Raw genomic sequence first — 14,485 nt, 5'->3', positions numbered from 1 at the left:
CTCCTTTGTGTATTTTTATAGGGACGACCGGGGCCACCAGGACCTCCAGGAGAAAAAGTAAGTCTTTCTCTAACAAGCTGTGTCTATGTTGATTTTGAGTCAATGCTTCTGATCCAAGACCTGCTAAAGTCAGTGAAGATTAACAACCGATTATAGGGCACATAACACGAGAGCCTATGTGTTGCCTGTCTGCTCCCAAAAGTCAACCTTATATTCAGGCAAGGTTCCCCAGAATGATTAACCCAGCTTTAGAGTCAGGTTATCAAGATGGTATAGCCCATAGCAGTTTCCTCAGAGCAGGTAATCTCTCCATATATATCAGATTATACTTAGCTGAAAAAATATATGACTTTCTAACATTTAATTCTATTAAAAACCCCACAGATGAGATGTGAAATCTTTTCACACTATAACTCAAAGAAAGAGGGATTTAATGCTTGTTATAGGAAAGACTAGAACATAACTAAGTATTAATGTGATCATGGTCCTACAATGATGTCCAAAGGACTTCTAACCCCAGACACTTCTCAAACTCATTTTGTTTAAATTTGAAATCTTTACTAGAGTAAAAACTGTATATTTATTAACTGATGATTTATTGTCTTCACAATAAGGGCAACAGAGGCCTTGGCTTTTATGGAGAAAAAGGTGAAAAGGTAAAGGAAATTAATTAAATAGTTCCAGAATCGTAAGTCAGATCAGTGATGCTTATCTTTATTTAAAAAGGAGTGTGTTTAAATTATTGCCTTTTTCTTTCACAATGATAACACGTAGTAAAAAATTATTTACTTTGAAAGTAATAACAACTGTAATAAATATTGCAGCCAAGTGAACTTTTGCATGTCTAGTTCTGAATGTGCTATCACTTGCACGAGTATAAATCAGAAGAAACTCCACTGAAATCAGTGGCGTCAGACTGGTGCAACTGAAAAAAGATTCTTTGCATTTTATCCAGGAGATAGGTAGTACAATAAAAAATATTGATATACATGATCTCATTATGAAATAAATTCATCCCCCAACATTACTGGTTCAAGTGTCAGACCCCAAACTGGCACAAATCTGTGTAGCTTTGTTGGTTCCAGCTTAGGACCTAGACCATAAATGTTAATAATAAATTAATAAGGCTGTTTTAGCTTATATTAAATCTATTTCCATGGTTTTCTTGCAGGGCGAGATAGGTCCCAAAGGTCCTGCTGGGCGTCCATCTACAAGGGAGTTTACAACTTCCACAGATTTCTCAATGGATGACTACAAGGTAATTAAAAACGTTGTATGTGATGAATTCTGTGCAGAAGCAAAGCTAAATTCTTATTCAAGTATACTTTTTGATTTTGCAACATAGCAGTGAATATTAGGGGAAAAAACTGAGGACCTGCGATATGTTACTGTATATGGAAACAAATCTCTTTGCTGTATTGCCATAGGTCTTGGGCTGAAATCTTTCTTGTGACTAGTAAAGTTAAAGTAATTTATGCTGTACCTCTCACAAAATCTCTCTTAATATATCCTAAGGACACTTTTCCTATTTTTTTCAAGCAAGCTCTGTGACTAACAGTTTCTCATTTCGCAATCCGAATGCATTCAAAGGCATGATTTGTCTGTGTCAGTGATACTCAAGACTATGACTAAGATTCTTAAGAGGAATTTGAGTTACTAAATGTTTCTGCAAGTTTTAGTGCATTGATGGACCATTTACAGGAATGTAATTGATATTACAGAAGCGACTTCAGTTTTGACATACCCTTTGCTTGTTTTTTTTTTTTGTCTCTGGTCTCTTCTCACAAGATACCACATTTTTCTATAGGGGCTCAGCAGGGTGCGAACAAGCCCTAAGCAATGTCAAATGGGAGGCAGGGTAGCCATCGCTTCTCTGGATACCTGATTTCCTCTCACAAAGTAATAAACAGCTAGCTTGCTCCTGGGAAGTAGACCATGCATGACAAAGACAGGTTTATAGCACGTTTTATATCACATTTCCAGGAGGGTCTAAGTAAACAAATAAATATTGCTGAGAGAGAAAATGAGATGTCAACATCATTTTAAATCCCAGGGAAAAAATATACAAGGAGATGGAGGATGCTGATTACAGTTTCAATGGGGTAAAGGAAGCGAGAGAATCTATGAGCTAATCACAGCTAATCATGGAGTAGAACGAGATGCATTTATATTTATTTACAGGTATTTCTTTGGCAGTCATTCCCTAAGCATCTCCTCATAAACAAGCTTGTTTCAGACACGGTAGTACCCCTGTAAGGTGTTCATATTGGCAGGCTTCCAGGCTGAGCAGAACAGAGAACTGCATCTCTCTCAAAAGACATCACAGATCCTTATGCCAAGGCACATGTCAAAAAATTAGCAAGCAATAAAAGTATGTAATCTTTAAAGGTTGGCTTATGACACCTACATTTTTTAAGACTAGGATATGACTCATAACACAAAATAATACATTTCCTTTTGACAAATACCTGCCATTTCATGTTATAAAGACATGCTTTATTATGCATGGAAAAGCTTAACATCTCCAAATACTTAAAATCTTTCTTTGTTCTTCAATGCTAGGGAGAAAAAGGAATGCAAGGAGAAAAAGGAGATCCTGGAAGACCAGTAAGTCAACTTAAAAAATCAAAGACCAGTAGCTGTAGTTAATATTGATACCTTTTCTCATCACATTTCAAGGGATGGAAATGACACAACATAACCATGTGTGCCAGCTTTGTTCTTCCTTCATCTTAAATTAATCATAGAAGATTATACTATCCCATGTTATATAAGAATTCCTGCCCCCAACCCCAGGCAGTCAGACACTCTTTATTATAAGGTAGCCAAAATAGGATATTTTCTCACAATAGATTTTCTAATTCACATTTTAAATATTAGGGAATTGCTGTTTCTTATATAATCTTATTAAAATTCCATTAAATACATATATATGCATATATATTGACATTTTCTCAATCCCTGCCAACCTTCCCCGCAGTCCAGGTACAACATAGAGACTTCTTTATAATTGAGTGGATGATTGTCAGATGATTGTTAGTCTTTGGTGCTATTAGCTATGAAGTTTTAATAACTTATCTGGTCTATGGGTTCAAGTAAGATTTCACACCAGTTTTACTAGCCTTGTATTCAGGCCTGAATAATGGAACAGAAGGTTCATGCCTCGCTCATGTTCATTGAACCTAAATGGTGGAATATCTCTGTTTTCCAAGTAGCTATGTGAAGCTGAGATCTGGATTACAGCTAAGCTTACTAACTATTTATACAGTTAAATAATTACTGTGAGTAGCAGCTACATGCTCCATAAAAAGTGTAAAAGGAAACCTTTTTCTAAAGACCTGTTCCCACTATTTTGGTGAAGCAAATTCATTAAACTCAGAGAAGGTAGGGCTGTATGTGGACTGCAGGGTCGGGTACAGTTTTAAAATATACAGGTTCTTTCACTCACAGTTATTACAACCAATTCTGTACAGTGTGCATACACGTACTGGACTCTGTAAATTCAATGTAAGCTATGTAAGATCACCTGCCAAGAATGACAAATTATCCTGCTATGTTTCCTAGGGCTTCCCTGCACCTCAAGCTGAAAAGGGAGAAGAAGGGATAATGGGTTCTCCAGGACAAAGGGTAAGTTGTTCATTAAAGGTGAAAACTGCACAGTGCAGGGATCATTTAAAGCCAGGGTTCTGCCATTCGGCATGTGATGGCAGTGGAGAAGCCAAACACTGGGTGATTTTGCAACCTGTTTGTGCCTCAGAGTTGGTGCTTTGCTACCTCTGGAAGATGGGAAGGCCACTGAATAGGCAAAGAGAGGGAGCCAATAGACCCACACATATGCATATAAGGCAGGGGTTGGCAACCTACAGCCCACAGGCTGCCTTTGGATCTGCCCTGCAGATGTGGGACTTCAGTATCTTTCAGCAGCCAGGGGCACCTTCTGCAGACACTCTCCCCATGCTGCCACAAGAATGAATGCCAGCTGTGGGTGCTCCCCATAGGGATGAATGCAGGCTGTGAGCACTTTCCCAGCATCGCCAGGAAGAAAGTGACAGTAGCAACATTGTCCTAGTGCCTGCCCTCTCACCCCTGACCCAGGTTGCGTCACTTGAAGGCCCACAGCCTTCGAAGGTTGCTTACCCCTGGTATAAGGTAACTGAGAAGCCCTGCATTTAGAATGCGTCTCAGTACAGAGAGTGTGTAGCACCTTCCTGGTAACCTACCCTCATTGCACTGCTTCTGAATTAAACAAATGAGGGGAAAAGAGGGGGTAGCAACAACGCTTCGAACAACGTATAGAGATCATAATATTTACGGTCACTTTACTAACATCTTAATTTAAAACAGAGGATCACAAAATCAGCTAGCCTACTTTATTTGGTCCCTGCAACTACCTGGTTGAAAAGGACTCTGCATTCTCACTGCTTGGTCAGTTTATTTATGTTTCAAACATAGTACAGATGTCAAATAGTAAATGGTGGTGCTTAAAACATTTTATTGAGATGTTACTGTATTTTCTAATGACATTGTGTTTTTATAGGGATTGCCAGGCATCAGTGGCATTCAAGGACCTGTTGGAGAAGCAGTGAGTACTTAGGGCAAAACTCAAACTTTGTTTCTAGCATGTTCCTTTTTCTTCTAGAACTAACATCTTAAGATTATGGGAAACCAGGTTTTATCCTGGACAATGTCTAATCTTATGCAGAGTCCTCTAAACAGTTTGTTATTCCAGTTTATTATATACCTGGTGTTTTAAGCACACCTAAGTATTTTCTCACATACAACACACACCCAAACATAATGCATACCTCATACATAGATATATTGCATGCTAAAAAATATTGTAATTTAAGCCACAGGGGACTTTATAACATACAATATGCTGGATAAGCAATGTTTCTGCTGTATAGACTTTGTACATTTATGATATAACTAGTCAATTGCCCATCAAGAACAATGGGGGTGTGTGGGCAGGAATAGAGGCCTGCGTCCAGCCCCCCCCCCCACCTTCGGGGCCGGATCCAAGCCACCTCCACCCACACTCTCCCCACCACTGTTGTGGGGCTGGGCCAGGCCCAGCACCCACCCCACCCCCTGCCTACCTGCTGCCATTTTGAGACTGGGTCCACCCCTCCACCATTGCAGAGCCAGGCCCAGTACCCCCTCACCCACTGCCATTTTGGAGCTGGGCAAGGCTGGACCCAGTGTGCCCCTTCACCCCTCCCCGCTGACATTGTGGGGCCAGGCTGGGTCCAGTACACCCCCTCCACCTGCCCACTGCTGGGCCCACACCCCAACCCTCTCTGCTGCCACTATGGGGCAGGGCCAGACCCTGCGTGACCCCACCCACCTTTTGGTAGTGGGGGGAGGGCAAAGCCAGCACAGCCTCACCCACCCTGCTCCTTCCCCCTCTGTCCCCACTGTCCTCCCCACTGTCCTTATCCTCACCTGCTCCTTCCCCTCTGTCCCCACTGTCCTTCCCCTGGCCTCACCCGCACCCCACTGGCCTCGCCCCCCTGTTCCTTGCCGTCTGTTCCCACCTGCAAACTAATTAATATAAGAACCAAACAAGTAATCCTATAGAGTGGTCTCTTCTGACTTTTATTTTTAGAGAAATAAAGGTACATTCAGATCTCAGTTACACTACATAAATTAGATCAGAACTAATCTGAATGTATGTGCACTGGTCAACCTGACATTATAGGCCAGGTGACTTTTTTCATTTGGGGGTTATCAAAAAAATTAACTGATAATTAAAGCTTGTTATTGCAAGTGGGTTCAACACATTATTAAATGCTATGAGGAGTGTTGAATTCAATTTCCTATTATAGCCAGCATGATTTCCTTAACTTCTTTTACATCCTGTTGTTGTTTCATTCAGTTTAACCAGATGTTGTAGAGGTCTGTGGTCTTGTGCCATTATGCATTTCAGAGAACAAGCTAAATAGAGAGAGGGAAAAACTGAGTATCAATTCTCTCTCCTAAAGGAAACTTCTCTCTATTTTAGAGATGTCTGAAATAAATTTCTGTCAGATATGGAAGCTCTCATGTTTTTGACTTGTACATAGAAAAAGGTTCCCTCAGTCAGGGTTAGAAACAGTTCCTACAAGGCATTTTAATAAGTCTATGACTATGACTAGGGGCATAAATTGCTTCTCCATGGGCATGTCTATACAAGATGTTTACTGCAGAGTTGACTAATTAGCTGTGCAGTAAATGCCTCAGCATCTACACATGTGCCCCTATTAGGCTGGAGTAAATTAATTTACTCTGCAGCAGAATTGTACTTGTAAATAACAAGGGCAGTAAATACAAGTACTATCCCGCTGTGGAGTAAAAAACTGCAGCAGTGCACATGTAGGCATTATCCCAGTTGCCTGGGCGACAAGTATGCTTCAGTGTAGGGGCTGCCTGCCGACTAGCCCTGGGCTGGAATGCTGATGCCTAGGGCCTCCTGTCAGCCAGGGCAGATGCACACCTAGCAGCAATAAACTCCAGAGTAATAAGCTCCACATATTAATAAGCATGTGTAGACATGCCTTTTGCTTCCATGATTATGCTAACAAAGTGGCCTGGCAGAAAAATGTACCAGTACGCACATGAAATTCACAATGATTCACAAAACTGCTGGGTTGGCAGAGAAAAAATATCAATACCGTGTACACTGAAAGCCAATGCAATCAGTAAAAGTCAGCTCTCCTTACTGCCAGAATCTTTTATTGGCTCCTTAGACCTTTTTTTTTAATTTGAATCCTGACAAAAACATTTCTGGCATTTACATTTATTCCAGTAAGATGTCCTGATGTGCAAGTTGCATCTGAAGAGCTTTGTTTTCTTAGAACTGTTGTTGAGCAGTTACATTTTTAAATGTTAAGGAATCACTTCCTTTGAAAGGTGGAAGAACTGCCACTAACTCTTTTCGGTGCACGTGCAATGAGCAGCAGATAAATAGGAATCTCCTGACTTCACTTTTAAATCCATAGCTCCATCTAGTGTGATAGAGATTTTACACCTAATGTGTAACAGTTCTTAGTTTTCTGACAATATTTGATATATATCACCATTATAAAGAAGGTCTCTGTGGTTCAGTGTGTGGTATCTTGCAGGGTGCTGTGGTATTTTGCAATACTTTAAAATTCCCTAAATGCTTTCTGGAGCCAGTTATTAAAATCACTTCTCTGTGCAATTCACTGTTCTCTTAAGCTTAGGAGCTATGTATAAAAATATCAGCTGAGAACCACAGCTGATGTAAATTACACAGCTCCTCTAATGTCAGCGATAATATTTTGACCGATACTAGGTCAAGATCCATATAACTGTAATAGTTAAAGTCTTTAGAATTTCTGGAGCGTACATGGATATTGTCTCTAAAATGCAGGTGTTATAGAGAAATGTTAAAATAAAATGGCATGCAAGCCTCATGCACCAGCACTTGGGGTCCACAGAGTCATTCTAGAGGGAAAGAGAATCATGCAGACAAAGCCAAGAAAGATGCAGGATCCCTTTTGCATGGGACAAAAGGGACAGGCTTGGAAAAAACCTTAGTATCATACAGGTATTTACCTGGGTGGCAGTGGGACAGTTCAATGGCTCTTTTCTGGAGTACAGTGCTCCTTGGCCTCCAGAAGGAGTAGGTAATGGCAGATTTGGCCCCTGTGCTGAAAGATTCCTTTTGTCAAGTAGGACACGTCTCCCTAACTAAAGGAAAAATGTAAGTCTAATAATGCAGACCGAATTCCCAGACCTGTATGGATCTATTCGTTGTCCCTGGTTAATACTGGGTAACTAAGAGAAACCCCACTATCCTCTAGTATCAAAGGGAACAATGCAAGTGTTGTGCATTATCTCCTTAACAGCCAGAGCTAGAGAACATGTGCCCTAGGCAGCCGCCTTCATCTCTTGTGTCACCCCTCCCAAAGTTGGGTTTCCATCCCAAGATCTGCGTAGAGAGCAACATCTTCATGGCCCACCCATTCTGTATTGCTCTATGTCTTTGTGATATGGTCAGATCAGGGCTAGGATGTGACCCCATGTACAAAACATATGCCATAAAAATGAAAGGTAGGACTAAATTAGTATTCCCAGAAGTAAACCTCTCAGCTTTGTTGCATGGTCTTACACATTAACAACATCAGAGCTAGACAATAAATAAACACCCCCTAGGCAGATTAAAATAATGATAACAATCTGGCAACCAAAAAGATTCTTAAACAAACAAACTAACTTTGCTATCCTTCAGATATAGAAAACATAAAAAGGCAACCATGTTTTTATCTGTTTCAGGGTTCTCGAGGATTTTATGGCTCCCCAGGCTATGATGGTCCTAAAGGAATGAAGGTACTTTACTGCTCATTAAAAGTGAATTTAATTTGTCAGAATTAGTAAAATAGATTCTCTCTCTTCCGGCTTCTATTTATTAGAATAAAATAAATATTTGTTGCCAAATGCCCCAATTCTTTATCTTGCCCTGTATCTGTCAGTGACCTCTACCAGATGCATCGGAGGAAGGCATAACATTTCTACAATCCATTTATTTAAGCAATACTATGCAACTGAGGAAAGAGAGGAAATGTTTCCCCTGCCCCCAACTTCTGAATAGGCAAGAGTAAATGTGAAAGACAGGAAATGGAGGGATGGAGATAGAGGGAATTAGGGCTGTACAAGACCCTAGCTAACTAAGGCCACATTCTCAAAGGACCTAATGATACAGGTAAATAGCTAGAGGATATTCAAAAGGGCCTAAGCAGGTTAATTACCTAACTCCTACTGAAATTAAAATCATCGGGGCTTTGTAAATTCATGTAGATGGCTAAATGCTTTTAAAAATCTGACTGGTTATTCTTCCAGCCCATACACTGAATTTAAAAATATATTCACTCCTCTTTCTTCTAAATGTGATAGATAATATCCCAATTAGTAGCTAATGTCTCAGTGTTCTTTTATTCATATAGGGAGAGCAGGGCGAAAGAGGTATCCAAGGATTGCCTACTTACGTTCCTTATCCCATTCCAAGAAAAGGTATGTCTTCTTTGCTTGGAATATTTCTGTTGCTGCTAGTGTATACCTATTTTACCACTTTCCAAACATAGCAAAAGCAAGACACATGAGAACTCTGATCCCTTAATAAGTCTGGTCTGTTAATGTATTACACAACTCAGGCATGAATCCTAAGAGTTTTAAGTCATCTTGTTTTCAGGAACCCAACCACTCCTTCACCTTGAGCCTTGCCCTCACAAAGGACCAAACTCTTAACTAACCTGTGGTAAAACATGAATGGAAAGAAGGAAAAGTTGTTATTAAAATTCAAGGTTGATCCTATAAATAATTTTTGCATTTAGAAAAACACAATAGCCTTAAAGCTTTTTCACGTGTTCCAGTTTTTCTGAAGACTCATTCCTCAAGTCTGTCTTGTTCACATCCATCACAGAGCCATATTTTTACTATGGTAGAATGGAAATGTTTTTGATTTGTTAGATGTTAGAGATTTGTTGATTTGTTAGAAATCTCCACATTTTTTACAAGGTCTTGCAAATATGGGGAGTTCTGTTTCACTTAATTTAACATTCAGTTAAAAAAGAAGGTTTTACCTTTCCACTGACAAGTTCATATTGTGAACTTTTCACTGTTTACAGTACATGGCCCTAAAATCATGAGATATTTACAGTGGTCATCCAAGAAATACATATAGAAAGTCCCCTCTGTGTGTACATGGCTCTCTCTCCCCAACAAAAGAAAGCAACTCTGTGGCATAGGCTCTCACCTTCCTTCACACTCCACATAGTGGACAGTTACAGAAACTATGCAAGGTAGAAGAATAGGCAAACAGACTGGATATGCATTTTGCGCTGTCTAGCCAAATGAAGCTTAGACAAAAAGCAAATATAACAGCTGGGCATAAATGAAGGTCTTTGCAAGAAGGGAGCACTGTGCCACATGCCTGTTAGAGCCCCAGCAAGTGGAGGGATCTTCCACAGAGAAGGTAGGGTATGAAGTAGGGCTGTGCAAAGCTTCAGTCCCTGATTCAATTCAGCAGACATTCAGCCTGATTTGGTAGCCGAATCTCCAAATCCAAATTGAATCAGGAGACCCTTTTCTGAATCAGTTTGGAGAGATTTGGAACGATTCGGCGATTCAGACACAGACACAGCTTTAAATGTTTTTTCTACATACCTCAAGGCACCAAGCGGCTTGTGAATGCTGCGATGCTGGGACGAATGGACTGTCCCACAGGAGCAAGGGGGGATCCCCAGTGCTCTTGGCAGCGGACCTGGAAATGGACCAGAAGCACTTCTGGTCCACTTCCGGGTCCATTGGGGACCATGCAGTGGGGCCATCTGTGTCCCTCCCAGCTCAGTGACTGGTGTCTCCTGGGTCTGTGGGTGCACCCGGGGTTCCCTGTGGCCAATTGCTGAACCAGGGGGGCACAGGGCAGGGCGCTCCCTGTGTGCTTCCCGGCAGACCTGGATATAGACCAGAAGTACTTCCAGTCCACTTCCAGATTCACCGCTGAAAATGTGGGGAGGGCCCTCACGCTCCTGTGGGACGCTTCATGCACCCCAGCATCACAGCATTCACGAGCTGTGCCTGGTACTTTGAGATATGTAGAAAAAACATTTAAGGCTGTGTCTATGGCCGAATCAGCATCAAATCTTCAGATTCAGCCAAATCAAATTGGGGACAGTGATCCGAATCAACAAATCAAATCACTGTCCCTGATTCAGGTTGAATCCGAATCAAATACAGCCTATTTTGCACACCCTTAGTGTGAAGCACAGCTCGTATGAGGGGATGCAGTGACATAGGTCTACTTGGGTTTTCCCAGGGCAGTTCTGCTCTCTTAGCACACAGCAGCTCTTTGGCACTTTTGACATGGATTATGTTTGAACCCCAAAACAATGTGCTCATAGAAGTGTATTTTGGGGGTTTAGATACTTCTGTAATTACACTGATGTTTTCTGGGACAGCTCTGAGATGTTTCCAATGCAGAGGCTAATGGCATCCAATAGGCCTAATACCGCACTTGTTTGCTTAAATGTACATTTATTTTCTGAACAATTGTGTTTACCAATAGATTTACCTGTATTCTTGGGTATGGGGGATGCATTTTACAGGTGTCAGAGGTGACCCAGGAGTACCAGGTTTCCAGGGGCCTAGAGGAGAGTTGGGGGAAAAAGGAGATCCTGGAATTCCTGGTTGGCCTGAAACATTGGATGAGCTTGGTAATATTTTGCCATTTGATGATCTAAATATGGACTTATGTAGCAATCCACTGCATTGCAATTTTAATCAGCATTATTGCAGAAAGGGGACAATGTGTGGATAAGATACAGCCATGCCGATGGGGGAATATGGAGTGTGATATGCTGGAAACTAGACTGGGAACTGGAAGATGAAGGTCAATTCCTGTTTCTGTCATTGGTTTCTGACATAACTTTTACCAAGTCTTGCAAAAGGGATAGATTAATAGATTCACAGATTGTAAGGCCGGAAGGGACCTTGGAAAATCATCAGGTCCAGCCCCCTGTGCCAAGCAGGAAAGATAACTGGGGGTCAGGTGAGCCCAGCAAGGTGACTTTAGTCTCCTCTTGAAGATTTCCAGGGTAGGGGATTGCACCACCAGGGTAACAATATTGTACAGCAAAATGGAGGACATACAGTATTTCCAATACTTCTCAGCTTTGCTGGCTGCAACATGGGACCAGGAAAGAATTTTTTTCCGTTCCTATGGCTACAAGCATCAGGGGGAGAAGGTGCCTTCCTCAGAAGCATTGCTTGTTGGCTGCAGCCAAGGCTGGAGATTGTGAATGGTGTGTGCCAATGCACCTGCTGGGACTAAAACCTGGAGGTTCCTGGCTACAGGGTCTTATCCCTTCCCTCAGCATCAGACCATTTGCCACATTCGGAGTCAGGAAGCAATTCTGTCCTATGGTCAAGCTGGCATGGACTGTGGGGGCAAAGCCCTCTTCCTTGGCTCTCCTGAACATGTTAAAAATCCTTGCAGCAGCAGGACACTAACCACTGTTGTCCCTTTGTTTTACCTGTGACAGGTTAGGGTGCTTTGCCTTATAGTTATGTGACAGGGTTTGATTGTGTGGTTTTAGTAATAGATTAGAAAAGGATTGTGTGGCTCCTGTTTGGGACTGTCAGGCGGGATCTTGGATTACATGACCTCTAGAGGCCCCTTTCAGTCAAACCTTGCTATGATTCTGTGACATCAACACATTGTGTTTATCTAATGGCTACATCATTTCCTCATGGAAAGTAGTTACATTCATTTCCCCCTATTATTTAACAGATCTGTCATTTTTATCCAAGCATTGTCCTCGAGGAATCGTTCTCATTTTCTTGGGGGCTTTCTTCCCATTTTAGATGACTTGGACAAAAGAGGTTTACCTGGAGAAATGGGACCCAAAGGTTATAAGGGAGAACCAGGTTTTTCAGCTTTTCAGCCAGGGATACCTGGCTTTCCTGGTCAGCCTGGACCAAAAGGATTCCCTGGCCCCCCAGGCCCAAAAGGCAGTTCATGTAAGTAGTTGGATACAATGCTAAGTATGTCATTATTTTCAGAGAAATCTGTTGAAAGGACACATGAGTAAATCACTTTGGGAGAGCAATTGGGCATTCTGAAGAAGCATGGGGAAGCATAAGCAACTGCATGCACCAGGGGAGATTTCAGACTGTACAAGGCAGGAAGGTTGGTGCTCAAAGGACAAAGATATACAGGAATAAAAGAAACATTCATCTGCTCTTCAAACTCAAATAATGAGTTCCTGTACAGGCAGGTCTGGTTTGATTTGAGGGTTTTGGCATAGCTTATATTTTCAATGCAAAATCTTTACACAGCTCAGGTTTTGAGTAATGGACAAACCCCATTGGCAGGGAGTGCCTTTTGTTTCCAATATATTTTAAAGAGATGCTTCTAAAGCTGAGTTTCAGGGTGGCAAATGCATAGGCCTCTGTGCCTAGATCTGCCTTATACAGAAAAGCTAGGAAAAGTGAGGAGTCCAGCAGGGTCTTGAGATTTATACAAACAGAAAACAGATGCCTTTGATGAAAGATCAAGTCTTAGCTCCAGATATTTATTTGATATCATTTCCACCTTTCTACCAACTTCACTTCTACCTTGCTTGTGTTAAGTTCTGGTGAGGGCCTCTTTATCCACATGCTCTTCACTCATTTCTGGCACTATTAAGTCAGGGTTCTCCCAGTATTTGATGAGAAGGATATACAGATCTGGATATCAAGGGTGTGTTCCTGACCCTGAATTAAGGACCGTATTGTGTTGAGAGCGCCCCATGGGATGACGAGGTCGAACGGTCACAAACTCCTGCAAGACCGTTTCAGGCTGGACATAAGGAAGAATTTCTTTACTGTCCGAGACCCCCAAGGTCTGGAACAGTCTGCCAGCGGAGGTGGTTCAAGCGCCTACATTGAACACCTTCAAGAGTAAATTGGATGCTTATCTTGCTGGGATCCTATGACCCCAGCTGACTTCCTGCCCTTTGGGCAGGGGGCTGGACTCGATGATCTCCCGAGGTCCCTTCCAGCCCTAATGTCTATGAAATCTATGAAATCTCTTGTCTCTACATACACCTTGACTTGGAAGAACCCAGAATTGAAGACTGAGATGCCTGACATGATTCTTTGTGATATACCAAAAATCATCATCCAAGACAATTTACTTTGATTTTGTTCATCCCTAGTATGTCTCAATTTAATCAGTAATGATCAGCAGGGATCCTGGTTTTCTCTGCTTTAAAAAAATCCTCAATTTTCAATTAAAAAAAAAAAGTAACCCCAAATCCACATTTTCCATGATTTAGATGAAACACAGCTAATATTATAGATATTATAGATATGAAACATTTCATTTACATCACGGGAAAATGTGGATTTGGGGTTACTTTTTTAACCAAAAATTGGGGATTTTTTTAATCAGAGAAAACCAGGACCCCTGATGATCAGTAATGTTGAAAGGTACTTAAACATGTAACAGTATTAGCCTGGATATCTTTGAAGCTAAGAAAAAATTACTCAGCAGCATAGGATGTGAGCCTAAACAACTGGCTTTAAATATTTTTTCCTTGAATCCACTTTCACAGATAAGAAGACTGTGAGTTTGCCATTCCATAGAGCCTTTGTATAGTTTCATTGGTGAAAGGAATTGAAAATCTTCCCTTAATGGACTGCTGAGGAATGTTTTCTAGCATAGCATAGATGCCCTATCTAAATTACCCCACCCTCAGCAGGGAAGGTATGTTAATATATGCTGAATCAGCAAGATAGGGCTAGAGTGCCTGTCATCTACCCAGCTCTGAAGCAGGGGATGCATAGATTTTCACTGTAAACCACAGAAGCGGAGAGAGTAGAAGAACCCTGAAAAAGATCATTGATAGTCATTTTTCCAGTGCACCAAATAAAGTGGTATTCATCAATCTATGCATTGGCTTAATTTGTAAGGTTAAACTTTGCAGTATATTCTTATTGA

General features: G+C 41.4%; 1 protein-coding gene across 1 annotated transcript in view; it reads left to right on the top strand.

Moving 5' to 3' along the window:
- The window catches only part of COL4A2 (collagen type IV alpha 2 chain), a 241,031-nt gene that overhangs the window by 162,408 nt on the left and 64,138 nt on the right, over positions 1-14,485 (top strand). Inside the window, exons 10-20 of the mRNA XM_019528485.1 lie at positions 22-57; positions 615-656; positions 1,172-1,258; positions 2,182-2,253; positions 2,563-2,607; positions 3,565-3,627; positions 4,538-4,582; positions 8,281-8,334; positions 8,949-9,015; positions 11,109-11,216; positions 12,367-12,522. Of these exons, the coding sequence (XP_019384030.1) occupies positions 22-57; positions 615-656; positions 1,172-1,258; positions 2,182-2,253; positions 2,563-2,607; positions 3,565-3,627; positions 4,538-4,582; positions 8,281-8,334; positions 8,949-9,015; positions 11,109-11,216; positions 12,367-12,522 (775 nt within the window). The remainder of the gene's footprint in view (positions 1-21; positions 58-614; positions 657-1,171; positions 1,259-2,181; positions 2,254-2,562; positions 2,608-3,564; positions 3,628-4,537; positions 4,583-8,280; positions 8,335-8,948; positions 9,016-11,108; positions 11,217-12,366; positions 12,523-14,485) is intronic.

The sequence above is a fragment of the Crocodylus porosus genome, unplaced genomic scaffold, assembly GCF_001723895.1.
Source record: "Crocodylus porosus isolate Cpor-Errol unplaced genomic scaffold, CroPor_comp1, whole genome shotgun sequence".
Classification (NCBI taxonomy): Eukaryota; Metazoa; Chordata; order Crocodylia; family Crocodylidae; genus Crocodylus; species Crocodylus porosus.
This window is presented reverse-complemented; position numbering and strand designations above follow the sequence as displayed.